This window comes from Artemia sp. Qi Xiang Cuo, chromosome 11 (genome assembly GCF_049724085.1).
Source record: "Artemia sp. Qi Xiang Cuo chromosome 11, ASM4972408v1, whole genome shotgun sequence".
Lineage (NCBI taxonomy): Eukaryota > Metazoa > Arthropoda > Branchiopoda > Anostraca > Artemiidae > Artemia > Artemia sp. Qi Xiang Cuo.
The window spans coordinates 59,284,202-59,310,565 of NC_142804.1; the positions used below are offsets into that span (position 1 = coordinate 59,284,202).

The following is a 26,364-nucleotide window of genomic DNA, read 5'->3' on the forward strand; positions in this document are numbered from 1 at the left end:
TTTTTCTTCAGTTTCCCAATTGCAGAGATAATCAGACTCTTTGTAATAATCGGTCCCGGACTAGATGCATGCTCAAAGAAATCTTGGAGTCTCGCTTTATAACTATTTTGAAGATGGGGATCCGGAGCAGAAAATTCTTTTTTATAATGCTCAATCCATGAAGAAAGTGGTATAAGAGACGGGGTTTGACCTGGCGCTTCTTTCACAAGACTAGACCACAGCTTATTAGGCCGCGACCGAACTTCTTCCGAACAAGACAAAATAATCGAATTCCGATGCAAAGAGAGCTGCTTTGCAAACTGACGTTTCGTATAGATGTACAGTTTTCTCAGCCACCCATCCCGCGGCTTATCTGCTTCAATCCAGACCGAGAGCCAAAATTTAGCAGAAAAGCAAGCATTGCGCAAGTTACTATTAGTTGACCAACCGGGCTCTTCGGTTCCAGATTTAACTCGCCTAATGGGTACCGCCGATTTTTCTGCAAGGGATAGGGCATGAGTAAGTTCACTACAATATAGATTCAGCCGAATTCGAGAATCCCGCATATTCTGTTTTGAACTCCGCATTAATAAATCAAACGGTACGCGAATTTTCGCCAGAATATCATTACACGCATTCTGGAAGAGATCAGATGACGCCCTATCCCAATCACTAATATAAAACACAGATCGCTTTTTAGCAAACGGGATAAAAGAAGGACCGACATCATCAAACCGAGCACTAAAAAACAGAGGAAAATGATCTGACGTAAAACTAGAATCACTAACACCAACTTCCACAATAGTTACAGATCGCGTGTGACAAACATGGTCTAAATTAGATGTGCTACCCGAATTATGGACGTAAGTAAAACTCTTATTCTTCGGCGCAACCAAGTAATCATCATCAAACATACCGAAGATAATACTTGGACGAACAGAATCACCATAAGAATTAAGTGAGTCAGTTAGGTCACAATTGAAGTCACCAGTCACGATGCAGCATAAGCCCTGCTCTTTTATTTTTCCCAAGCACTTAGATAAACGAGCGACACTAATGGCAAAAAGTCTCTCAGAACGGTCATCGCGATAGTTCGTGGGTAAGTATACATTCAGCACAACCACATTCTGGATTCTAACCGCTAAAAAGTCACTTGCTGAATCAAAGACAGAAGAAGTAAAACATGACTTCACGTAAGTCGCTAGACCACCACAAGGCCGGCCATGAGACTGAGAGCGGCGCGCAGCAACCGAGAACACTTTGTGATTAGTTGATAGTTCCAAAAGGCTCAGGCTCAAAGTGTTTGCAAAATGTTCTTGAATACACACTATGTCACACTTCGATAAAAAGTCCTTCAAAAACACAGACCGACTTAACAGATTTCCATTTATATTCCACGAGGCAATCGCATAAGAGGCTAAGGGTCCTCGATTCATTTCTTCGCTGGGGTAGGTCTATTTGAAGGGCACCGAACACTGTAACATGTATGACCTCTTTTTTTGCATGTGATACAGAACATATCGTTGTTGCACTTATTGTCCTTACTAGATACGTGGTCAGTGCCACCACAGCGGCCACAGATGGGAGATGCGGCGCAATCTGCCGCCACATGACCGAGTCCATGACAGGAGTAGCAACGTTTCGGTAGGAAATTAAATTCCTCGGCAGGCAGCTTCTCGTAGCCAACGCGGACGGAGTCCGCGAGAAAACGGTCTAGATTCTTTCTGGATTCAAAGTACACCTTGAATACTTTCGAATGTTCGTATTTTCCTATTTCCACTGCTTTTACGGCATTTGGGACAATAGTTTCGACATCCGTGTGGGACATACTATTTGGGACTCGTTTTAGAACTCCGATGAACAAGCGCTCCTTCAGTGACGCTGTAACCGTGGGTGTCCTAGACCTCATATTTTCCATAATCTTCTCTGCAGTCGCCCTCGACTTGACGTAGAGCTTCCAGTCCTGTTTAGTCTTGCGAAGTTCGCTAATGTCGTCAGAATTTGGACATAAACTATCCACGAAACCCTTACGAGCAATTGGGTTGTCTAGAGTCTCTGGTAGGTCTTTCAGTACAACGGCATAGGATGGCTTAGTACTGACATGAGCATGACCATTATTGATAGAGACACTGTTGATAGAAACTTCAGTAGTTGCAGACATACTCGGAACAGCGTAGCTTTGGGCTGAGACGAAGTTCCGGAACTTCTAGGCACAAGTCATTTACTTTGCGCGAAAGAGTCGCTGTAACTTCGCCAGGAATAGAGGGTACTTCATCCGGCTCATATATGACGAACTTCGGTAGCTGGACATTATTCTTATCACAGTAATCCAACACTTTCAGAATGTCCGCAAACGTATCCGCTTTCTTCTGCCTATCCGTTTGGCGGGTAGACATCTGTCCCTCGGACCAAATAAACTTCTTTGCTTCATTAATTTTGCTTCACATAGTCCTCTTCTATTCCAATTTATCAAATCTTCACACTTTACTCCTTCCTATGAAGTTCCAGTTTTCTTTAAATCCTCTCTTATGACTTTTGGAGATGACCTACTTTTGTTTTGGCTCAGGTGGATGTCCAAAAACTACAATCTTTGGCAATATGCTATTCTTCATCTGCAAAACAGGGTCCATTCAAAGACTAACTGTCTTTTTATGACAATAAATAAAAGTTCAAATAGGGATAAGATCCTTTTAATTGACAGTGATAAATTTCACAAAAATCCTAAATATTTTGGTCACATATGCAGTGATCATCATCAGTAGTAAAACTACTGACTACTACTGGTGGATAAAAACTTAGAGCAAAATCACTAACATGGTGGATAAAAACTAACAAAAAAAGAAAACCCCAACAACAAAGATTGCAACTATAAAGCTATATATAAAACTTACAAAAAAAGAAAACCCCAACAACAAAGATTGCAACTATATAAGCTATATCCAATAGCTTCTCAAACAACATACAAATATTAGTAAATCCTTATGATGACATTAAAGTAATAAAAATTAAATTTACAGGCTGGGCTCCCAAATAAAAAGAACAGAATGGTCTTAAGAAAATTAATATAATTTAGCTAATGTGCTCTAATCATGCTTTCCGAAATTTATAAATATTTTAGCATAGCCTACTCCTAATTTATTTCTTACACTTTAACATTCTTGAGAGCCCCCTTTGTGTAGCAATGGTATTCCAACAAGTTTAACCTATCAATATGCAGCTTCCAGACCTCAGCTGGAAAGTAAATGAAAATGAGTCCAAATTGATCCACATTGTTGAATAGGTTTCATCTATTTCATAATCCACAAATAACACAGCTCATGCCAAAGTTGAATTTATCCATTATCTTGACAGACTTGAAAGACTTTCATCTGCATCTTCACTGACCAAGTTGTTTTTGCTCATTGACTAAAAATATTTGTTTAGTTTTGTGTCATTTTTGGTTTTTACTTTGATTTAGAAGAGGCCTGACTGAAACTATGAACAGTTTCAGTTATTATGAATAATTGAAATTATTCATTTTGAATCAACAGCTCAAGGAAACAGCTTAGTTAAAAAGTAGTTGAAATATCCACTTTGATGAATCCCAAGACAGTATTGGCAGTGTTTTCTTGAGACCTAGCATGAAAAGCTATGCAAATATGGAAAAATATTAAAAAAAGCTATATTTATGTTAGTGTGTGAGCCTTTCTCAAGTATATTTAAGAAATGATAAGCTTTTTTCTGTTCCTTATGTTTAATGAATAAAGGGAACAATTTTGATCTAAGTCTGTCAAAGTTGTTTCTAGTAGAAGTAACTGATATATTCTTGTTTCCAGGATACAAAATACCTGTGATTGAAAATTTGGGGGCAACCTTGGTAAGTTTTTTCCTGCTCTTTTTTTGCATGGACTGCAAGGGCAGTCGATATTTTCTATGTACTTTTGTTTTATTATGTTTTACTTTTTTACCAGTAATGACTGAACTTTTTAGTCTGTTTTGATGATAAAATTTATTGTGGGTTGTAAAGCAGCTAACTGTATATTATGTCTGCACACAGGGCTCTATCCTTACAGAAGAATGAAAAGCCTTCTTAGGATTTCTTCGATTTTTTTTTTACAGAAATACAGTGAAAATGTGCAGTAGCCTGGCTGCTCTGTTTGCAAAGGCTATGTGCAGATACATACCCTTTATACTGATTAGTTAATGAAAATTAGTTTAAAAAGTTGAAAAACTAAAGATTAATTTTTCGTTTTTCAAAAACGTAAATGAACAGAAATAAAGTGACATAATAATTGCACCTTAAAAAGAAATGGAAATTAAAATGAAAAATTACATAAAAAATAATGATAATGTGAATATATACATAGACAAACCCTAGAATGAACAGAAATTAAAATGAATAATCAATTAAAACTTAAAATGAACATAAATTACCCAAATAATAGCAGAACTACCGCCCCATTAAAGGCCAGAGCATCATTTGCAACAATGAGTACCAAAACAAAAGATAAGTTGTTAGCCCCTTTTTTGTCTTAGGAATTGGAGTCCTCTTGGCCCAAAAACTTAAGAATATAATTAGTGGATAAGAAAAATGTTTGTGAATTTTAAACTCATTGTTTTTAATTAGGTCCTGCTTGGATCAATGATTTAAGGCTTTATCTTTCAAACCGATTGGGTACAACGAATTTTGTAATTTTCTGTCCCCCTAACAGTCTTATTTACCCCCCCCCCCCCAAAAAAAAAAAAAGTGGGTCCATTTCAACTAGGCAACAATTTTTGAAATTCTGTGCCAAGGGGAAATAAATTTTTTTTTGACTTTTGGGCTCCATATTTGGAGGTTTTGCCCTAACTAAGAAAATGTAAATGGCTTCATTTGTGTGGCAACCAAACTCTATTTTTAGTTTTTTGTTTTGGGGTCCTCATGACCAAACAGTCTTAGAGGGATAGGCGTCGTTTGGAGGGGGGCGGCAGTTGCTCCCAATAACCTGAAGAAAAACTTATTTATTAAGTAGCTTCAAAACTGTTGCTTGTTTTAAATTTATACTTTGCTGTTTACCCTCAGCCCATATTTTTTTTTAAATTAAACCATACTCGTTTTTAATAACAATAAAAAAAAAATTCAAAAAATAGGGGTCCATTACTCTTCCTAATATGTTCTACATTAACATTTATGTAAATATACAGCCTTTGAAGCTTCCGAATCTGCACCATAGACCCCAAAGTCCATTATCCTACTTCATATTCCATACATACCAAAAAGAAAGGCGAAAAGGTTGGTTTGCTGTCGAAAATCAGGACTGGGGACAGTCAGTAGTCGTTTCCTGAGAGATAAAACTGGTTCTGGGGCTTTTGGTTGTTGTTTCAAAATCCTTTAGGTTTTACAAGAATAGGGGATTGTCCTATTGCCCAGCTCTCCTCTTTTACCTGGCTTGGTACAGGCTGCTCCCCAAGCCCCGACGGGCAAGAATCCTTACAGGCAAAGTTTGAACATAAAGAAGAAAAGTGAATTAGTATCCATTATTGTAAAAGTGAATAGTAATTAGAATTTACTTATCCATTAGGAGAAGAGCAAGGCTTTCCCCTTGGGAGCTTTTTTGAAAAATTTGTCAAAATAAAGACTGAATTATTTGGGATAATTTTGTGGCTAGTCAGGAAGAAATAGTTGTGAAAATATCAATTAGGAAGAATATAAAAGTAAAAAAAGGTATATATAAAAGAGAAAAAAAAATATAAAACAAAATAAAAAAGTAGGCATATTTGTCAAGTTCCTGGTAAGTAAAAGAAACTAGTCTTTTCTTAGCTAGTTCTTATTGGTTTTAGACTTACTAACATGGATATACATGTACACTTCAATGAATCAGCTCTAGAGGATGGGATATTGGAGGATTTTCAGGAGAGAGGTAATCAATTTTAAGCCAAAAAAGTTCATTTTTACATACTGCTTTTCAATTTTTTTCAGGGAATGTCCTTTGGAATAGTTCTTGGGTGAACCCCACGCCCTGTATTCATGCATGCGTTCTAACAATCTTACTACTGCTTTTAAAAAAAAGTATCAAGAACATTTCTTTTTTTAGTTTGTCTTTAGGTTTTATTTTAGCAAAGAAGTTAAAGATACCTTACCCTAATCATATTTTGAATGATTAAGGGTTCTCTCACTGTGGTATATATCTCTCTGTATGAATAACCTGCTTAAAAACTTGGTTGTAGACTAAATTACTGTCTGAAGGACAAATAAGGAGCCTTTTAGTCCAATGTCTACTGTTTGGCCAGTGTCTCCCTCTGCTCTGTTCTGAACGTATTTATAGAAAAATAAATGATACCACAGCATTACAAAAGTAGCAGAGTATGGAACGACTAATTCTACAAGTTTACATCCTTGAACACCATTAAGATCTTAAGATCTCCAGAGTGACTGACGTAGGGCATTAAATGATTTACCTTCAAAGTTTTGCTTAAGAAACCAATACGTGTAATTTATACGTTCTAAGTACATAACTTCTAAGTTCTAGTACTTGTTTAATGCTAAAATATTTCTTGTAAGGTTCAGTTAGCTAACTATATTCCAGAGAATCCAGGTTTAGTGGTCTATGGGTCAAAAGCTCATGGATTTTAATCAGTAAACTTGTCCTCGGTTTGGGCCGATTTACCTTTTGTTATCCTGTGCTGGGACAATAGAGGGGTGGACCAATGCACTCTGGGTTGAAGTTCTGTCCTCATAGGCCGCTTTCAACATGACTAAATCGAGAGTCCTAAATTCTTACTATTGAGAATTGTATACTTTCTCTATCAATAATAAAGTGTCTTTTTGGCTGTGTTTTAATTGTTTTAATTATATTTTAATAGGACCAATTCGACATAATTGATTTCTCTGATAATGATATAAGGAAGCTGGATGGGTTTCCGCTGCTCAAAATACTTAATTCTCTGCTTTTCAATGCGAATAGAATTGTGTAAGTGTTTTAATATTCTTTTTTTCTAAATTGTGTTTTACAGTTATAAGTGACAGCTCTGTAATCGTCTTCTTCTTTCATCTGCACTGTAATACAAGAGACGTATAATTCAAAATTTTCGGAAAAAATTCTTCTCAAAAAATAGTTATCCACTTAGACTTTCTTGCCTATCATCAGAAGTGATAATCCAGACATAAATTGCTTCAGTACAACGAAATTGCATTGCAACTTAAAACAAAAAAGTATGAGTTTTCAGTCTATGTGCTGCTGGGATAGGAAAGTTTTAGTTGAATTCTGAAAAAGGCATTCCTTCTCAAAAATATGGGTGATTGTTCTTAGAATTTGCAATTCAGCTCATTTTCCTGTTGTGTCATCTTAATTGCTTCTCTGGGGCGATACAAAAAAAAAAAAAACCCTACACTTTGAATTGGTTTTATTTTTATTCAATTTTTATTTTGGCTTTTACATATATATTAATTAAAAAAAACTTTTTCAACAAAATGAGTTTTAAAAAAGTAAAGAACTCCATTAAACCAAAATGAACAAAAATAGAATCAAATAATGTACCAAGAATACAACTACCAAAAATCTGTACCAATAAATAAATGACCCAATACAAACAGAAATTCAAATAAATAATAGTAAAACTCAAAATGAGCAGAAATTAATATGAGTAGGGTTCTAAACCCCAAGCTTTCTGAAAGCCAGAATATAATTTGTACTTTACTGAAAAAAAAAATCTGTATTGTCAGGTTTTTTTTATATACATATGCTGATATTTATTCCTTAAAATCTTAAGTTATTTTTGATTTCTTAAAGTTAGAAAAGTGAAAACATTTAAAATAATTTTTTAAGTTATTATAAAATAACTAGGCTCAATAATTTACAACGCATGTCCTTAGGGCTGTAGGTTTACGTTATTTTGTGGTGTTTTGTAATATATATATATATATATATATATATATATATATATATATATATATATATATATATATATATATATATATATATATATATATATATATATATATATATATATATATATATATATATATATATATATCTGCTCGAACAGATATATATATATATATATATATATATATATATATATATATATATATATATATATTTCTTCGTCTGCTCGAACAGTGTGAAATCACTTAGTGTTAGCCGTGTCGATACTGGCTTATCGGTATCCGATCATTTCCCTATAACCTGCTCATTTGAAATTGCTGTGCCTGAAATCAGCTACCCAAGGAAAAGGAAGTGGTATTTTAAATCTGAATGGAATAAAGTCAACCCTAGTGCATATTCTAGTGTTCTTGATAGCGTGTTGGCGAAAATCAAGATACCGGTCCAGTTACTACAGCAGAACGCTAAAATATCAGTCAGTGAAAAGCAGATTCTTCTAAACATATATTGCTCTGAGCTTACCCATGCGATGCGGTGTGCCGAAACAGCTGCTGTACCCAAACGCAAAGTGCGCGTGGGGTCTGAAGTTCCTAAGTGGTCTCTTAATCCAGAGCTGGCTCACGCGTGCGAGTCTTCCAAATTTTGGTACCGTCTGTGGAATAGCTGTGGTAGACCCCGTTCTGGCGCTGTGAATGATGTAAGACTCTACACCAAGCGTCAGTTTTCTAAAATTCTTACTAAACACAAAAGAGCTGTGATTGATGGATATAGTGAAAGATTGTCAGGAAATCCCAATGAAATATGGAAGTTCATTTCAAAGAAGAAAGGTGATTGCGAGTCAAGTGATCAAAAGATACCATCAGAGCAAGAATGGGTTAAATATTATACTAGTGAATTTTCACCCCCAGATACCGTTTTGGAAGAAGATTTTTCTACGCAGCTTGTTGCGACTCTGGGTGATTGTGTTTCGGGTCCCAGTTTCACGGTTAGTCTGGAAAAAATTAAACAGTGCATTCTAAAACTGAAAAAGAAATTGTCATGTGGAATCGATCAGTTATGCGGTATGCACCTCGTGCACGGAAGTATAAATCTGTTGCACCACTTGGGTCTACTATTCCAAACTATATTCAACTGTGGGTTAGTCCCCGATGTGTTCTGTGCTGGTGTTGTAACCCCGGTGGTTAAGAAAGGAAAGGATAAAAGTAAATGCAGTTCATATCGGCCAATCACGGTTTCCTCGGTAATGTGTAAATTGCTAGAGCTGATAGTTATTGATGAGATAACAGAAGTCTGTTCGACACCAGAAAATCAGTTCGGTTTTAAAAATGGTTACAGTCGTGAACATGTACATAGTGTTATTGCTAATGTTTTAGTTGATGTTGAAGAGAAAGACGATATTCTTCTCATGGCCGGTCACGACGTTTCGCGTGCGTTTGACTCGGGAATTCATCCTCAGCTTTTAATCAGCGCTAAGGATCGTGGTCTTGATCACTCAATTTTACGTGTTTACAGGAATATGTACAGCAAACTGTATGTTGTTATTAAAGTGCCGACACGAGATGGTTTTGCAATTTCGAAGTGCGTAATACGTGTATGGAAAGGTATTAGGCAGGGGGGTGTATCTTCACCCCCACTATATAATAACAGTGTCCTGGAGGCCCAGAAGAAAGTTCGCACGACATTTATCTACCGAGGCCTTGATCTGTCGCTTCTGAACTACGCTGACGATATATTGAATCTCAGCAGGACTGTCTCGGGTATAGAGGAAAATTTTGATATTTTATGTATTGAGTATAGGAAAATCGGATTGAAGTTTAATGCTGAGAAGAGTGAGGTTGTCGCATTTGGTAAATCGCGTAACCGGCCCTCCCCGAATAATGTTTGTCTAGATGGTCATCCGATACCTCTATCGCCAAGTATCAGTTACCTTGGACTTCCGATTGGGAGTGATCTGAGGCATACCCGATCGCTTTTGCGAGAATTTGTTGGTTCGAAGCTTCGTAAGACATATGGTATGCTTGTTCCCTGTAAAGCTCGATACAAAAGAAGTATATTATCAAAAATTTACAATGCATTTGCTATGCCCCTTTTGCTTGCTTTTTCACCCTTTTGGAGTATATTAACTATCTCGGATAAGAAGACGCTACGAACGTTGTTTTTTTCGGTATGCCAAGTTCCTCCTTGGCATACCTCTTTGGGCCAGAAACCGGTGCCTGGTTTCTGTATATGGGGTCACAGATCCTCTTAAAGCAATCGCGGAACGGAGACTGCGATTTGAGAAGTCGCTGGATCCGACGAATACCTTGTTTAGTGCCTTTATGTAATTTGTTACCGTCTAAAGTTTTACTCCGAGTTTACATCATGTGTGTATTTCGGTAAATAAATTTTTTGATTTATTGTTTGATTGATAATTGCCCCTATTTGTATTTTTTTTTTTTTTTTTTTTTTTTTTTTCTTGTCTGTTCTGCTCTGTTTTGGTTTTGTTTGTATTTATCAGAATTTATTTGTTTTTTTTTTTTTTCCATTTTCTTTCTTTATACTCCATCAGTGTTGTATTTTACATTTATGATGGGAAATAAATTTATATATACATACATATATATATATATATATATATATATATATATATATATATATATATATATATATATATATATATATATATATATATATATATATATATATATATATATATATAACAAGGAGATTATTTTGGGCAAAAAAAGTTTACTTTTTTTTACTTATCTTTGTCTACCCAGATAAAAGCAAGTTTGGTTTTTCACAAAAAACTGATTGATTCCTACTCATTATGTTTCCCGGAAAAAAAAAAATCAGAAAGTGCTCCAGTGATAGACCTTACATAAATAATCACAAAAAAATTTTAATCCGCACAAAAATAAGCTTATTTAAAAGGGGTAATTTAGCTGAAGCAAATAAGTTAAGAAAGGAATTAAAAAGTCAAATTAGAAAAGCTGCCCAAGCCTAATATAAAAATAAAATTAAATACTTGTGCCATGATAAACCAAAGAACTGGTACTCTGAAATTAAAAAACTTACCGGCAAGAGTCAAGAACAACTAAATTTTAATATAAATGAACCTCCATAGACCACAGCTAATAACCTCAATAAGTTTCTGGCTTCTATTGTCCAGAGTCTCCCACCACTATCTTACGAATTTCCAGATATTCCTGATCCTTTTTCACTCCCACATATTTCTCCACTTGATGTTGTAAAAAAAATTGAAAACCTAAAACAATCAAGCATTTGCCCTTTAGATATTCCTGTTCCTCTGATTCAAGCTTTCAGTGATTACCTCTCAAAACCCCTATCCACCCTGTTTAATGAAATTACCGAATCTGGACAGTTCCCTCAATATTGGAAACAAGGCTTTATTACCCCAATCAAAAAGCAAAATGGGAAGCCTGGCTTTGATGGCATTCGTCCTATTACCCTCACCTCGATTTTTTCAAAATTGTATGAAATTTTTCTTGCAGGCTGGCTTAAGATGAAAGTCCTCCCCCTCATTGATATTAGACAGTTTGGTAATCTCAAATCCACGTCAACCTCTCATTACCTGATCCATCTTGTTGATACCATGGGTAAATTACTTGAAAAACCTAACACTTGGCTTGATCTAATTTCTATTAATCTTCAAAAAGCTTTTGATTTGATTAACCACAATTTACTCATAGATAAACTTATAAATGAATTTCACATTGAAACTTTCCTTGTTAAGCTCGTTAACTCTTTTCTCTATAAGAAATCTCAAACAGTTACATATCTAAATTATTTCTCAGATCACCTTCTCGTATTTAATGGCATCCCTCAAGGTACTATTCTAGACCCTCTGCTTTTTTCTCTTATAATTAATACCCTTTTAACCCTTTATGAAATTAGGTGGAAATTTTTCGATGACTTGACAGTTTTAGAGATATGTCATAAAAACATGTTTAGCAACCCAATGGGCATACTCCAAGTTATTGCCTGTGAGGCCTCGTCCCTTGACATGACAGTTAGCCCTTCTAAATCCGCAACAGTCTCAGTAACTTTCCTTAAATCCTCTCCGCTTTTTGTTGCTTCTATACCTCCTGAAACCTCTGTCACATCTCTTTAACTCCTTGGTGTTACAATTTCTTCTAATTTGAAATGGGATGCCCATATAAATAATATCCTACGACAAGCAAACTCCTCGCTTTCCCTCCTTAAACTTTTAAATAAATTCAGTTGCCCCGAATCACATTTACTACAAGTATACATTTCTTTTGTGCGTCCCATATTATAGTACGCTTGTCCTGTGTGGCACACTGGCCTCCCTAATGAAGCAACACGAAAAATTGAAAATGTCCAAAAGAGAGCTCTAAGAATTATTTTTAAAGAGGGCAAGATACCGTATTTGTATTTGTTAAATATTTCAAACCTAGAGACCCTCGAGAGACGAAGAATTAATTTGTGCCTCCGTTTTGGTAAGTTGGCACTTTGAACCCCCGTACTGCGAACCTTTTCCCTGAATACCATGTACCTGATAGAAATCGTCCTCCACGAACTGTGTCCCAGCCTATCCCCACCTTATCTCCCATTCTTTGTACTACCTTGCGGTATAAGAAATCTTTTATCCCTTTTTTTACCTATTTAATAAATAGTGGTTAATTTGATCATAAATTTTGTCTTTTCTCTTATATAATAAAAGAAACAGCTCGCTTTCCTCTATACTCTTTTTTTTGCTCCCTATCCCCTTTTTATGTTGTTTTTTAAACATTTGTTAATGTGTATATTATTTATTTTTTTCAGTTTTATTATTTTTTATCTTATTAACTAGTTGTCATTTTGAAGTTTTTAATATAAGTGACAAAGGAATCATACAGCATTCCGATATTTGATTATTTATTTATTTTAATTTTTTTTTTCATTGGCTGCCAATCTTTAAGTTGTTGTGCTTTTGTTATGATTTGTTTGTTTGTTTGTTTTTTATGGACTTCGAAATTCGAATTCGGCCCTTCAGGGCTTGTGATAGCAATTTCTAGAAATAAATATCTTATCTTATCTCCTATCCTATGGTGCTTTGAGAACTTCTATTCCGTTTACATTCATGGTCAAAATGTACGCTGTGCATGAACAATGTACACTACTTAAATTTGAAAACAAAATAATGTGCGGAAATGGTTGTTACTTTTTACAGTAGAAAGTCTCAACTCTCAACTAGTTCTTATGTAACGATGCCATTTATTATTTATCCAGGGATGGGAGTTGTGCAGGTTTTGGGGTTGCTCCTGGTTTGGAATGATTTATTTTTGTTGATACTACTTCTACTCGACTACTCCAATATACTCCTCAATAGAAAAAGAAAATCTTTGATACGTCCAAATCACTCATCAGGGTATTTTTAAAATTCTGAATGCATGGTAACATGGTAGTCACCAATTAGAATCGAAATGACTGTTGCTACATTTTCTTTTGGTTATGAGTTTTAAACTGATTGTTTCACAATCAAGTTCACAATCAGTTTCATAATCGCAATCAAGTTTACAATTAGTTTTAAACTGATTGTGAAAAGTACGCACTGGTAACCTTGTTTGGATGTATAGTGTTATGGCACCAATGTATCTAGAGATGAGGCAGAGATCTTCCCCCTTCCTTTTTTGTATTGGTGGACTCTACTTGCGATAAATTTTTCGCTTAAGTTTTTACGATTCTGTTGAGTTAAAAAGACCGCCACTGTACGCAGACGCCTATTTGCAAGCTGCAAATCTAAAGTCAAACTAAATTTTAGCCATGACATAAATTTGAATCGTGAATATTGAATCATTATTCTCAAAAACTTAGCTCAAGGTTAAGTTTAATATCGTTATTTTTATCTAGTCATGTTTGCAAGAGAAGGACCTTTTGCTCATAATTGGGTATTTAAAAGCTACTTTTGCACTGTAGTGACAAACGTGATTTTATTTTTCGCCATATTTTGTATAATTTGGCCTTTGAAGAATAGAAGATTTTAAACATCAGAATTTTTTTGTCCAATTTTGAGGCGCCTTGCACGTCAAAAATGCTTGATATACAGGTAGTCCATTACTCAGTCTAATCGCTAGGTTATGTGGATAAATTAGATTCTCCCTTGAAGGAATAACCAGATGGCTCTAGTTGAAAAATCCCAATGAATGATTCAATTGGACGCAAGCTTTTGAAAAATACTGTTTTTCAAGTTCCCTTCCAAATGTTTCTTCTTCTGGTAATCAGAGCAAAACTTCGTGTGTATTTTCGGTTATCTTCGTATGCAAGCTTGTTTTTAAGATGATTTTAATTTCAGGCGTATTGGCGAGAATTTGGAAGACTTTTTACCTAACCTGGAGATGCTAATTTTAACAAATAACCATATCCAAGAACTTGCTGACATTGATCTGTTGGCGACGCTTCCAAAATTGACTCATTTGAGTTTACTTCACAACCCTGTCACTATGAAACCTCACTACAGGGAGTATGTTATCTTCAAAATCCCTCAGCTAAGGGTACTTGACTTCAGAAAGGTTAAGCAAAAGGTAAACCATTTTGCTCTTTTTTGTCTTTTCTTATGCATGTATAGCATTGGCCCAGAACTAGGCTGGAATAAGTAAGGCTGCGGTCCGACTAAGAAGTGGGAGAGGGGTGTACTGGAATCTTGTCATTAGCACATCTTCCAGAAGGGTATGTTGGATCTTAGCTCTCTGATCTCTAGTGGAAATTAAGAGCCATGACCTAGTTCTGTATCGGACGTCGCGATACTGTTGATTGTTTGGGGGGGATCTCTAAATTAATGAGATCACGACACCTACCAACTGGGTTGTTTGATCACACCGAAGATAAGTGGGAAGTTAAAACCGTAGCCATTTTTTTTTAATTTGGTCTTTCTGGTTTCTAGGCTCAATCCTCCCTATGTGGGGGAGGGAAAAGGAAGGGTCTAAATTCTTGTCAAGACATCTTCCATGAGTGATTGTCGGATCTCAACCGAACTGAGTGGGAAGTTACGATGAGGCTTTTGGTTGTGCCTTTGACGAATCTACACCTGATCTTACCTCAATGGGAGGAAGGAGAGAAGAGGGTCCTTGAATTCTTGTTATCATGATGTCTAGCGGAATAAGCTTTTATGTCTCAATGTAATTTGATGGAAAGTATTTGCCTGTGTATATTTTTTCTATTTTGCTTGTTCAGACTCGATACTACCTCTGCGAAGAAGGGTAGCCTAAATTTTTCTGCAAAGAATGGGGGCCTAATTTTGTAATCAAGACGGTTACTGGAATAGCTAACCTTAGACGTCAACAAAATTTGTGGAAAGTAAGTACTAGTTTAAAAATTATGCCTTTTCATTGTCTGGACCCCATCCAGGCTCTGTATAGGGGGGGGGGGAGGTTTTAATTCTTATCAAAGACTTATATCAAAAGAGGCTGTTGTATCTCAACAAACTTGATGACAGGTAAGTCTTAGTGTCCTTGTTGTACTTTTTCGGGCGTATGACACTAATCCGACCTATATGGGTGAACAGGAACCCGCAAGCTCTGGTTCTAGGGATATCTACCATAAGCTGTTGCTGCTATCAACCAACCTGTGTGAAAAAAATGGCTTATGTCCTAGTTGTTCCTTTACAAAGTCTAGGATTGAAATCTGTTGGGTAGGCGGAAGGGGGTCCCTATATTCCTGTCGTAAGCACATCAACCGTAACAATTCAATTTTGACCTAGCTTTGTGGGAAGTAAGAGCTAAGCTTGTGCCCAGAGTTGTATAATTACAGAAGAAACATTAAATAATTTCTTTGACAACACTGTCTTTCCATTTACAGACAAAACGAAGTGAAAATATTGAAAAACGGTTCTGATGTTTCAAATAAGACCGTGGAAGATAATTTTTTTCTAATAATAATAAAAATCCAACTATTCCGGCTTCGCGTCTGGAAGCCTTTATCAACGGGAAAAGGACAAAGTAAACTAATTTAAACAGAACATAAAAAGAAACTTAAAAAAACACAAACGATCAAAAACTCACATCTTAATAGTGTCCAACATGAAAATGTTCACCAAGCAATGGCAGCAAAGCAAACATAAGTAGGAAAAATTAGGTTGCCTCTCTGGTATATCACAAAATGCAATAAAGTAACTGCAGGGATACAGTTGGTTTGATAATAAAATCTAGCAAAATGAAATAGTCTATTTATTTTAAAGAAAATTATATGTACCCTAGGTTAAAACGAATATTAACTAAATACAAGTCAAAACTTTATTGCATGTGACCAACCGTAAACTTTATTGCGTTTGATCAGAGCCTCATGAAAAAAGACAGAGCAAGAACTCTGTTAAAATGCTTTGTAGATTTTTAGCACCATCAAGGTATCTTATATATGATTTATTGAATTTCAGTGTTATTTGTTTACTCACTCTTATAGGAGAGAGAAGCAGCGCTAGTGAAATTCCAAAGTAAGCAAGGGAAGGAACTTCAGAAGAACATACAGAAAACAAGAACTTTTGTACCGGGAGAAGAGTTGCCGATAATCGCTCCTGCAAAAGGTTCTTTTTCCTTTTTTTGTTTACTAATTATTACCTTTGGTGTAACTGCTTTAAGACAGAGGGGACACAGGCCCCAGGCGCAGAAATTTTAGGGGCACGAAATGTAAATAAAAAATCTATTTATAATAATTTGTAATTTTTGAAGCTTTATTTTTATTAAAATAAAGTAGAGGGTGTAGTTAATTAATGAAAGTAATTATCGAATTGTTGATTAATTAATAACTAAAAAATAATTAAATAATAATATTTAAATTAAGAACTTTTGAAACCTTAGAATAATAAAACATTTTATAACAATTATAAAATTTATTATCAAAATAAATAAATACAAAAATAGAAATTATTAAATAATAATAGTAATTAAATAAAGGTAATAATAATTAAAAAAATTATTAATTAATTTATAAATTGACAATAATTTTGTTAATAAATGAAAATCTTGTTAAAATTTGACAGCTTTAGATTTTGTTCTCTTGAAAGAGATTTCAATAATTTAGTCTAGAAGTATCAATGTTTATCCAAAAGTAGCCTATGGAAATTAGAACACTTATGAAACTTGTGCTTATGGATACTAGATCCTTTTCTAGATTATTTTTAATATTTAGGTTCTCTTAATCACAAAAAGCACGTAGATACAGCAATTTCCTATCAAATGAGTCCTTAAACAGCTTTCTATTGTGTTTTAGTGCCCCACAGACGGTAAAGAAAAAAAAAAGAGAGCACGTCAACGCTACACATGCAATAAAAGGGTTTTTGTTGTTATTCAAGACAAGTGGCTGTAAATCTCCTGGGATTTTCGACACTGGCGGTTGCAATGGTGCAGCTTTTGCACCATTGGAACCGGTGCAATGATCCTTTCGATCCAACGGCATTTGTGGGTGTTTTCAGGCTATCGTTCAAAACTCCCAAAAATTTGGTTTTGCAGTAAACTTTTAACATTAAGATTAATCGAAAGTATAGTTACCATTCCTGAATCAGCTTCAAATGGTAATTTTTTCTCACTTACAATTTTTTTTCAAAAAGTGTTTTTAAATATTTGGTTAAATTTTATGGACCGAACTTCATTCTCTATTAGGGTGCTGCGAATGTTGCAAATGTAATATAGGTATGGAATAAGGAACAACTGTAAAGCTTATTTCCTTTTATTGAAGCTTCATTCAGTTCTCACCTAATGACTTTAGAACCCTTTGTCTCTTGCTAGAAAACTAACAGGATTAAAACCTCTAGCCAGCGTATAAGTCAATTCGAGACTTATGAGAGTATTACGATTGTGGTCAATGAAATGTTACATCATATTTCTCTCATTCAAAAAAGTTAGGATCTATAAATGTGTTAATTCTAAAATTTTGCTTGCCACCATACCTTGACAACTGGGATAGACGCAGTAGTAACAAGGAAAAAATAAGTTTCAAAAAATGATCCCATCGTTAGTTGGACCTGACCTTTTTTTTATTCCATTTTCCCTAGTTTTATTATTAAATTTTGAAGGGAATTCTGGGATTTTTCTTAGAAAAACAAATTTAATTGTAACATTTTGACTAAACAGTTTTCATTCTTCTTTGACCAATATATTCCATTCATTTAATTTAAATTTTTTGAAGCAAGGTTGGATGGATGAAGTGTCATATTTGGATTGTAAGGTCAGCTCTCAATTATTCTTTAAGGACTGTTATTCGAAAGAGGGAAAATAGCCATAATAGCCATATAGCCATAAGTTGCGATGCTTAATGTGCAAAATAAGCAAAATCATGGTTGCCAAGGTAATAACAACCTAGTAAAAAGTAATCCTTGATCAGGTGTATTTTTTTGCTGTCATTAATTTCAGTTTTGGATATTCTTGAATATAATCATAATGTTTTTAATTTTTCAGTCCTTCGTTTGGGGAGTTTTCCACAGAAATTTAGAAATTATTTACTACTTTCTTTTGATTAATTAACCAAAAGTGGAACTAAAATAAGCTTCTAAAATTCACAAGCTTACAGGCAAAACTCATGGAAATCCGACTCGTTCTTATTTAACTCCCAGAGGTTTTAAAAAGTCTCGTGCAAAACTTTTTTTTTATCTTGGCACATTTTATTATTATTGTTATTTCTTGCTTTCTTTGTATCGTTTTTATTTACCTATATACCTATATATTAGTGCTATCGAGCCAATAATTTATATTTTGAAACCCCTAAGTACTTTTTACTAAGTACTTTAAACTCTTTATACTTTTTTAGATGTGAAAGTGTTTTATCTAAGTAGTTGATATGGTTGTTTTCGTTCCTTGTTTTTTCTTCTTTTTTCTTTTATTTGTTGTTCCTTTTTTTTCTTCTTTTTTGTCATTTGTCTTGCCTTTCTACTGTCAGGAATATTGTAGTTGTTATTGTCGGGCCTAGAGTTTACATCTTGAAAAGTTTCTAAGAAAAGTATTCAGTTTAGGTGGATAGTATTATTGTCATTTTTGTTTAATTTCTTTGTCCTTTTTTTTCATTTCTCTCGATGATAAAGAATTTTATTGGTGTTGTTGTCGAGTCTATAATTAATATCTTGAAAAGTCGTACAGCCGGCATTTTGTCCAAGTAGATGACCTTATTATTATGGCTCTTGTTTTTTGTTGTTTTTTTTTTTTTGCTTGCCTAACCTTTCTACGCGACCGTCATCGTTTCTGAACTTTTATTTAATTACTAGCCTACTTTTAGAAACCTACTTTGCTTCGTATTGTAACTAAGGTGGTGCCAATAACATTTTGAGGTTCAAAATGGCGCCCCCACGAGTTGGTGCAGCATGGAATAGAATTTATTTGCGCTAAAAGCCCATAGGCCATGGCAAAAAATATAAACAAAGAACCATTACAAAGAAATTGCACAAATCCTAACCTAATCCTGCAGAAATCTACTTCTATGATTCATCGCGAGACGAAGGAATCGTGCCAAGCTTCTGATACCCATAAAACACACATCTGCACACACTCTCACCAACCACTCAAAATCACAATCCCCCCTACCAAACACTTCAAGTCTCCCGTTACTCAGCTCCTCACATTCACACATCAAGTGATAAACGCGCTTATCTAAACCTCCACACACAGGACAAAAATTAGAACCAGCCTTTGACCTTTCCATCCCGATAAACTTTCTTCTTTGGCCCAATGGCAAACTATCAGCCCTCATTTCAATTAATAACTTTATTTGGTTTTTACTCAAACCCACCTTAAAAAATAAAACTTCACCCCAAATCTCCTTCGACTGACAAGAAAGACCCAGTGAATTCGAAAGCGACCGCTGGGCCTGCCATGCCTGTGCTTCTTGGTCCTGTAAAATCCTTTCAACTAATCTATTTACTTTGTCCCCCATATCCTCGAGCCCTAAACCATCCCCCCACATATGGCTTAGTCCACACTGATCTAATACACTCTTTATTTGGTACGGCCACCCCTTACCTGAGCTGCCCTTCAACATTTCTAAAATAAGCCGCCTTCATTACCCGCACCCTAGGCATCACTAAAAAAAATTCAAAGCCTAACCATGTTAATTAGCCTACGACTTATCAAAGAAAACAAACCTAAATCACCTCTAACTACTAAACTATTTTTATGTTTACTTATCCCTAGCCATCTCTTATAATATCCTAATTGCACTGCTTCTAGTCTATCTCCCTTCACATACCCCCAAACTTTCGAACCATAGTGCATCCTTCGCCTTAAACTTAACACCTAAATATGTCCATTTCTCCACTAATTAACCCTTCTACCCTTAAAACTAAGTTTAACACCCTCCTCAAGTCTACCACATTTACGGAGTACTATCACTGCGGTTTTATCCACGTTAAGTTTTAACTTTTTCATATCCAAATAATCACCTAAGATATCAAGTAATTTCTGAAGGTTCCTTTGTGAATCAGCAACCAAAACAATATCATCTGCAAACAACATCATGCAGATGGAAACAATATCTAAACTCACCATTGGCGCCTCTTTCTTTTCCATAAACGCCACTACAGAATTTATAAACAGGGCGAATAATTTAGGATCCAATATGCAACCCTGTTTAACACCTTTATATCATCTAACTACCCTTGAAACTTGCCTACCAACTCTCACAACTGCTCTAGTTAAACCTATACATTTGAACTAAAACCAACACAAATGGGATGGGAGACAAACTCTCCATTAATAGAAACCTACAAACATTATCAAAAGCTCCTTTAATTTCTGTAAAGGCCGTGTAAAACCTTCCTTTTTTATCACTAGTATATTTATTAACTACAGCCTGCAGACTAAATATATGATCAGTCGTCCCAAAGCCCTCTCTAAAACTGGCCTGAACCTTATCCAAGACATCCCTATTTTCTATCCACCTCCTTAGTAAAACCTCTAAAGTCTAACACCTTACAAAATAACTTGGGTAAACTATTCCCTAAATGAATTCCTCGGTAATTTTTATGATGAGACCTGTCCCCCTTCTTAAATAATGGTATCATAACTGACAAACTCCACTCTTCAGGCCATTTACACGAACTTACCAAGACTGAAAATTAGCTAATCAAAATTGCAGCAAAATATGTTTTTCAACACTTCCAAATTTTCATCAGGATCCCATCAGTCCCGGGTGCAGATCCCCCCTTCATAGACTTCTGGGCTTTACCAATCTCCTCATGCGTAATTGGTGAGTTAAGTTTGTAATCCTCCTCTCTGAGTGGGTAGCAGGCGTGTTGGCTTAAACTCTGTGATAAATCCTACAGTCCACCATCCTTTGTGTTATCCAGTGATGCAAGGTATTCGGTCCAGGTATCAGCTCCCAGTATTTCCTCTGTAGTAGAAGAGTTAATAGATCCTCCCAGCTAGTTGCCAGAATTTCTTTTTGTTCCTTTTAAACAAAATTTTTCTCAGTTTCTAAGTTCCTGACTCTGTTACGTTCCCTCTTCTTACTTCGAAGTGTCTGTTTGTATTCCCTCCGCTGATGGTCAGGCCCCACAGCTCCCAGAACTTCAGTCCCCAGATGCCGACCAAAGGCTTACACCAACTAAAGTATTATCAATAACACTGGGACTACCAACCCCAAAACATGTAAAATCCCCCCTTTCTCTATCTTTTCCCAACCTCCTGTTTAAAATTTCTAGCTTCTAAATTCCACAAAAATCTAAAAGTTTAGTTCCCCAATTATTTTCTCTCCGCGACCGGTCCTTACTTGTCCTTTTTCCCATACATCTTCAAATCTCCTTGCATATTCTCATCATTCACACCATCGTCCTCTTCTTCAGCCTGTAAAGGATCAATCCACTTCTCCAAAATCTCGCTTGTGTACGCATTGAAGTCACCTAGAAATATACACTTGTAGTCTTTATACAACCTCTTATATTTAAACGCCTCTGAATACAAAATATTCCGCCTATCCTCCTGCCAACTCTAACTACTTGATTCTGGAGGGATATACACCACACAAATCATAAACTTAACAATTCCTATAATGACCTTGAACCAAATCACATTCTCTGATTGCGATTTTAACCTATCACATGCACTAAATATATTTTTTCTAATCAACAGTGTAACACCGCCATAAATTCCATTATTCTTACTTCTCTTTCTTGAAACATGGAAGCTTAAAAACCGTTGTCTAAATACTGGCACAATCTGCCATGTCTCAACTAAACTGGTAACATCATAATCGTCTGGACTAAACAAAACATTCATTTATTAATCATTATGACCTTGGATATTCCACTGCAACAACTTAATGCACGCACTACTTAGCCATCACAATGTCCACCAGAAAAACTTTGATCAACAGAATACCATCTAAGACCAGGGCCCCAGTCTCCAAACTGCACCGCACGACGGCCGCCCGTCCGCCCCCTGTCATCATAGTCCCCACGAATACCAACTCTCCTTTTATCCCCCCCCCCACTATTCCGTCGAATATATGCTGCACTAGGTTGGCTATCCTGGTCATTTGGGATCGCCACCATATCACAGCTTTTTTTCATCGTCGTTTTAGGTGTGATAGTAGAATCTGATTCCAGGGATGATAATGATTCATTTCTTTCTCTGTCCACTACTACTCTCACTCACATCCCTTCTACTCACTCTCACATCACTTCTACTCTCCTCCGAATTCCCTGACTCACGGACTATAGCTTCCTCAATCTTTTATATTTCGTTCACTTTGTTGTTTATCTTATCGTACACAAATATACGATTTCCAAGAAAAAGTTTCACACCCCTCAACTTAACGTTTGAATGACCTTCTTTCGCTTGTATCATAACTGGTATAAGCTTCCCTCGGGCGAGCCGTTCACCAGCTGAATAATCGGGAGCTATAGTAAGGTCATATCTTTGAAAATTCTGAAATAATTTCAGGGTCGCGAATTTGAGATGTATAGATGAGAATCTGATCACAATAGATCGGACGCTTTTTTGTGATGGTAAACAAAATTCGTCAATAATATCGTGTTCAGTTATACTTAAATGGGGCAACACTCGGGTAAAACACGTAATAAGATCTTCTTTTAGATATCTTCCTCTTACAGTCGGAGAAAAATTATATAGGATTTTCTATATTCCTTTTCTGCTCTTTTTCTATTCTTTCCATTCTTGCTATGCTAGACGCTAGTTTAGGGTGACCAGATTTTCTCAGACCCAATGCGGGACATACCAAAATTTGAAGAGCGCTGGAAGGAGTAGGAAGTGTGTGTTGTTTCATAAAAACACTCAAAAATGTTTCTTAAATTTTTATCGTCTTATGTCATTATATTTTTATTTTAATCAGAATTTGGCTGATGAATGCACCTTTTTTAGAAATACAACATTGTTTTCGATTTCCTTCTTAAACTCATCACACGGTTTCTTTCCGTTAAACTTGAAAAACGCACAAGATTTGAGTGTGTCCAGTTCCAATTGTGATTTTTCATCAGTCCAAAAGTTATTTATCAAAGAAAAAACTCTTTCTAAAGCTGCGTTTGTGCCAGGCAGACTTAGGAAAAACTCTACAAGTAACGCTAAATTGTTGTACGGAATGGATTCCTTTTCAAAAAATGCAAATATTTTCACCCAAATCAAACCAACCGGCGTTTCTTCCTCAGACCATGTTTCCATTTTGGTCGCATCACAGAAATTCCGGGTGTAAATGAACTCATCGAACAGCTTGGACTCATCAAGTGTCATGTCGTTTGTGTATTTGTGGAACAAGTCAATGGAATCACCAAACATTTTATTGGTGATTTAAACATTTTAATGAACATAAGGGAAAAAATATTAAACTTATTGAAGTAATTCTATTTTTTTTTTAAATCTAAAAATGTTTTAATCTTTTTGAATCTTTTTAAAAAAGCAGGATATTTTGCTGGACGTTTTCGAATGCAGGGCGAGGTTTCGGAATCCGTGACTGTCCCGCACAATGCGGGACGTCTGGTCACTTTGCGTTAGTTCCCTGCTAGTGCTCTCGATCCGTGTGCATTAACGTTTACTGCAGAACGTACTTCACTAATTTGACCAGATGAGACTTGTAGCCAGACTTTGGAATTCTTTTCAATAAGTTATCAACTTTGAGAGACATGGGATTAAGAGATTTTAACTTTCCACACTATCCAACTTCGCCAAAATTAATTGGGTTGCCTCTAATTGATCGTTCATAATTCTATTTCAGCTTACCTACTAAAATTGCAAAGTTCTACCTTAGAATGTGCCAGCTATATGCTCCGGTGCTAGAGTTATCAAGTGGGTCCTGATTAGGCAAACCAAAGCTCGGACGCAGTGTGTTAACACAAGTGGTGGTATGAAGTGAGTAATCCCTCACAATTAAATCAGGTGGATTTTTTTTGCGAAAAGTTATTTGCGCAATGTAATACAGTACAAAAGATAATCCGATTAGGTTCAAAACTTGTTCTTATAGTTCAGAAACTAAACTCATACTGTCATATCAGCACCATAAATGCCTGCCAGATTGCGATTTTCAAAATGAGTCATCATTTAACTTTATACAAAGAAAAATAAAAGAAAAAAGATAAATACATGTCGAAAAATATGATTTTCTCGGAGTGTGAATGTTGAGGTCTAAAATACGACAAACCTTCATTGCGAGTAAGGAGAATAGGAGATGATTCCCCCTTGGGATGCCTTAATGAACCCCTGAGAAAATTCCAAAAAATATGCCGAGACATTTATATTCTCTTTTAAAACGCCCATTCTAGGAAGATTAAGGCCAGTCCCATCCCCTCCGACTAGATATTCCTCTGATTGCTTTGATCATGTAATTTCAATGTTATCTTGAAATCTTCTAATGAATAATTTTTGAAACTTTCTTTGAGTTATTAATAATAATGATATGGTGAGGGGGGGGGGGGCAAGTTTGTGTATTTCTTCGAAAAAATAGCGAAATGTATAATGTGATGACATTGATGCAGCAGTTCAAAACCGACACTCGATCGCTAGTGTCTTTTTTTTAACTTAGAGATATTAGCACATATTGATTTAGTTCCACATAGTGTTGATGCGTAGTAATATAAGTAAAAGAATTATTTGGTTTTGTGCTTCTGTTTGGCCGGCAAAGCTGGAAAGGTGGTTTGAACTCACAGCACTAAAATAAAGCCCAGTCAATAACCTTGACTTGATATATCATATGACTTTGGTTTTAAGAGGTTTGTTTGAGTTCAGAGGTTGCTGAAATAATTCAATTCAATTTATTTAAATAAGAATAAAACATAACACCAATAATAATAAGGATCCTGGAAGCGAACTTGTTGAGGACCATAACAACAAAAAATTGAAAATGAAGAAGAGAGAAAAAAAAGAAAAAAGGAAGAGAAAACACGGGTAAATTAAAGCAAATTGATTAGAGATTTAAAGAGTTATAATATCAAAGTTTAGTAACATTGTTATACAGCATGCGACAACTTGTGGATAGCTCGATACTGGAGGGTATTGTATTCCATTGATGTATATATTTATAAATGAAGGATCGCCGGGCGGAGCTAGAGACACACTTGGGGACAATAAAGGAACGGTTGGATGAACGGAGACAGAGGCCTTCAGAATTATTACAATTAAAATAAGATAATAATCGGGGAGGAAGATTTTTATGGTAAGCGGAGTATGCAAGGGATAGATTTAATTTTTTAATGATTTGTTAAAAAGGGATAGTACCAAAATCAGAGTACAAGTCCTGTGTGGGATATAATCGGGCGGCCGAAAAACTGCTTTGATGGCACGGTTTTGGGCAGATTTTAGTTTATTGGTAACTGAAGGATAAGTGTTGCCCCAAACAGATCCGCAGTATGACATATATGGGTAAATAAAAGAGTAATAAAGGGTGACAAGAATATCAGGAGGAAGAAAATTATTCACACGATTAATCATACTTACCTGCCGCAAGATTATGGCTCTGCTGTAGGAAACATGTGTTGCAAATGATAGGGAGGAGTCTATGTGGACACCAAGAAACTTGACAACTTCGACCTGCGGGAGGAAATTGGTGGAATATTTTAGGCCAAGTGCTTGCTGAGCTTCATTTTTTTTTTTTTTTTTAAGGGGTTCGAAATAATACAACCTGATTTTTCTTGCTGTTAATGGTCATGCAGTTACGTGACACCCCTCCTGTACTCTATTCAGAAGGACTTGAGTAGAGGTGACGACGGATGGTAAATTAGGGCCGGTGATGAAAAAGTTGCTATCGTCAGCAAAAAGTACTGGGGTGCACTGACGGACTGAGGTCCGTAATCAAATCATTAATATAAAGGAGAAAAGTATTGGACCAAGAACAGAGCCCTGCGGGACGCCCCTCCGGATAGGTAGGGGATGCGAAGTCATGCCGCCCAGACTCACACTCTTTACTCTACCAGAGAGATAAGAGCCGAACCATGAGAAAGGAATTCCACGAATCCCTATATTCTTGAGTTTACTTAATAAAACATTGTGATCAACCATCTCAAAGGCCTTAGAAAAATCCAGAAATAACCCAAATACAGTATTTTTAAAGTCAAGTTGGGAACGTATAAACTGTGTGGTGCCGATTAGTGCATGAGCAGTTGAAATAAAGCCAGTAATTT

The 26,364-nt window shown here is 35.7% G+C and overlaps 1 protein-coding gene across 1 annotated transcript in view; it reads left to right on the top strand.

Moving 5' to 3' along the window:
• The window catches only part of LOC148947185 (U2 small nuclear ribonucleoprotein A'-like), a 42,002-nt gene that overhangs the window by 11,576 nt on the left and 4,062 nt on the right, over window positions 1–26,364 (top strand). Inside the window, exons 2-5 of the mRNA XM_089097314.1 lie at window positions 3,795–3,835; window positions 6,802–6,908; window positions 14,119–14,347; window positions 16,221–16,341. Of these exons, the coding sequence (XP_088953440.1) occupies window positions 3,795–3,835; window positions 6,802–6,908; window positions 14,119–14,347; window positions 16,221–16,341 (498 nt within the window). The remainder of the gene's footprint in view (window positions 1–3,794; window positions 3,836–6,801; window positions 6,909–14,118; window positions 14,348–16,220; window positions 16,342–26,364) is intronic.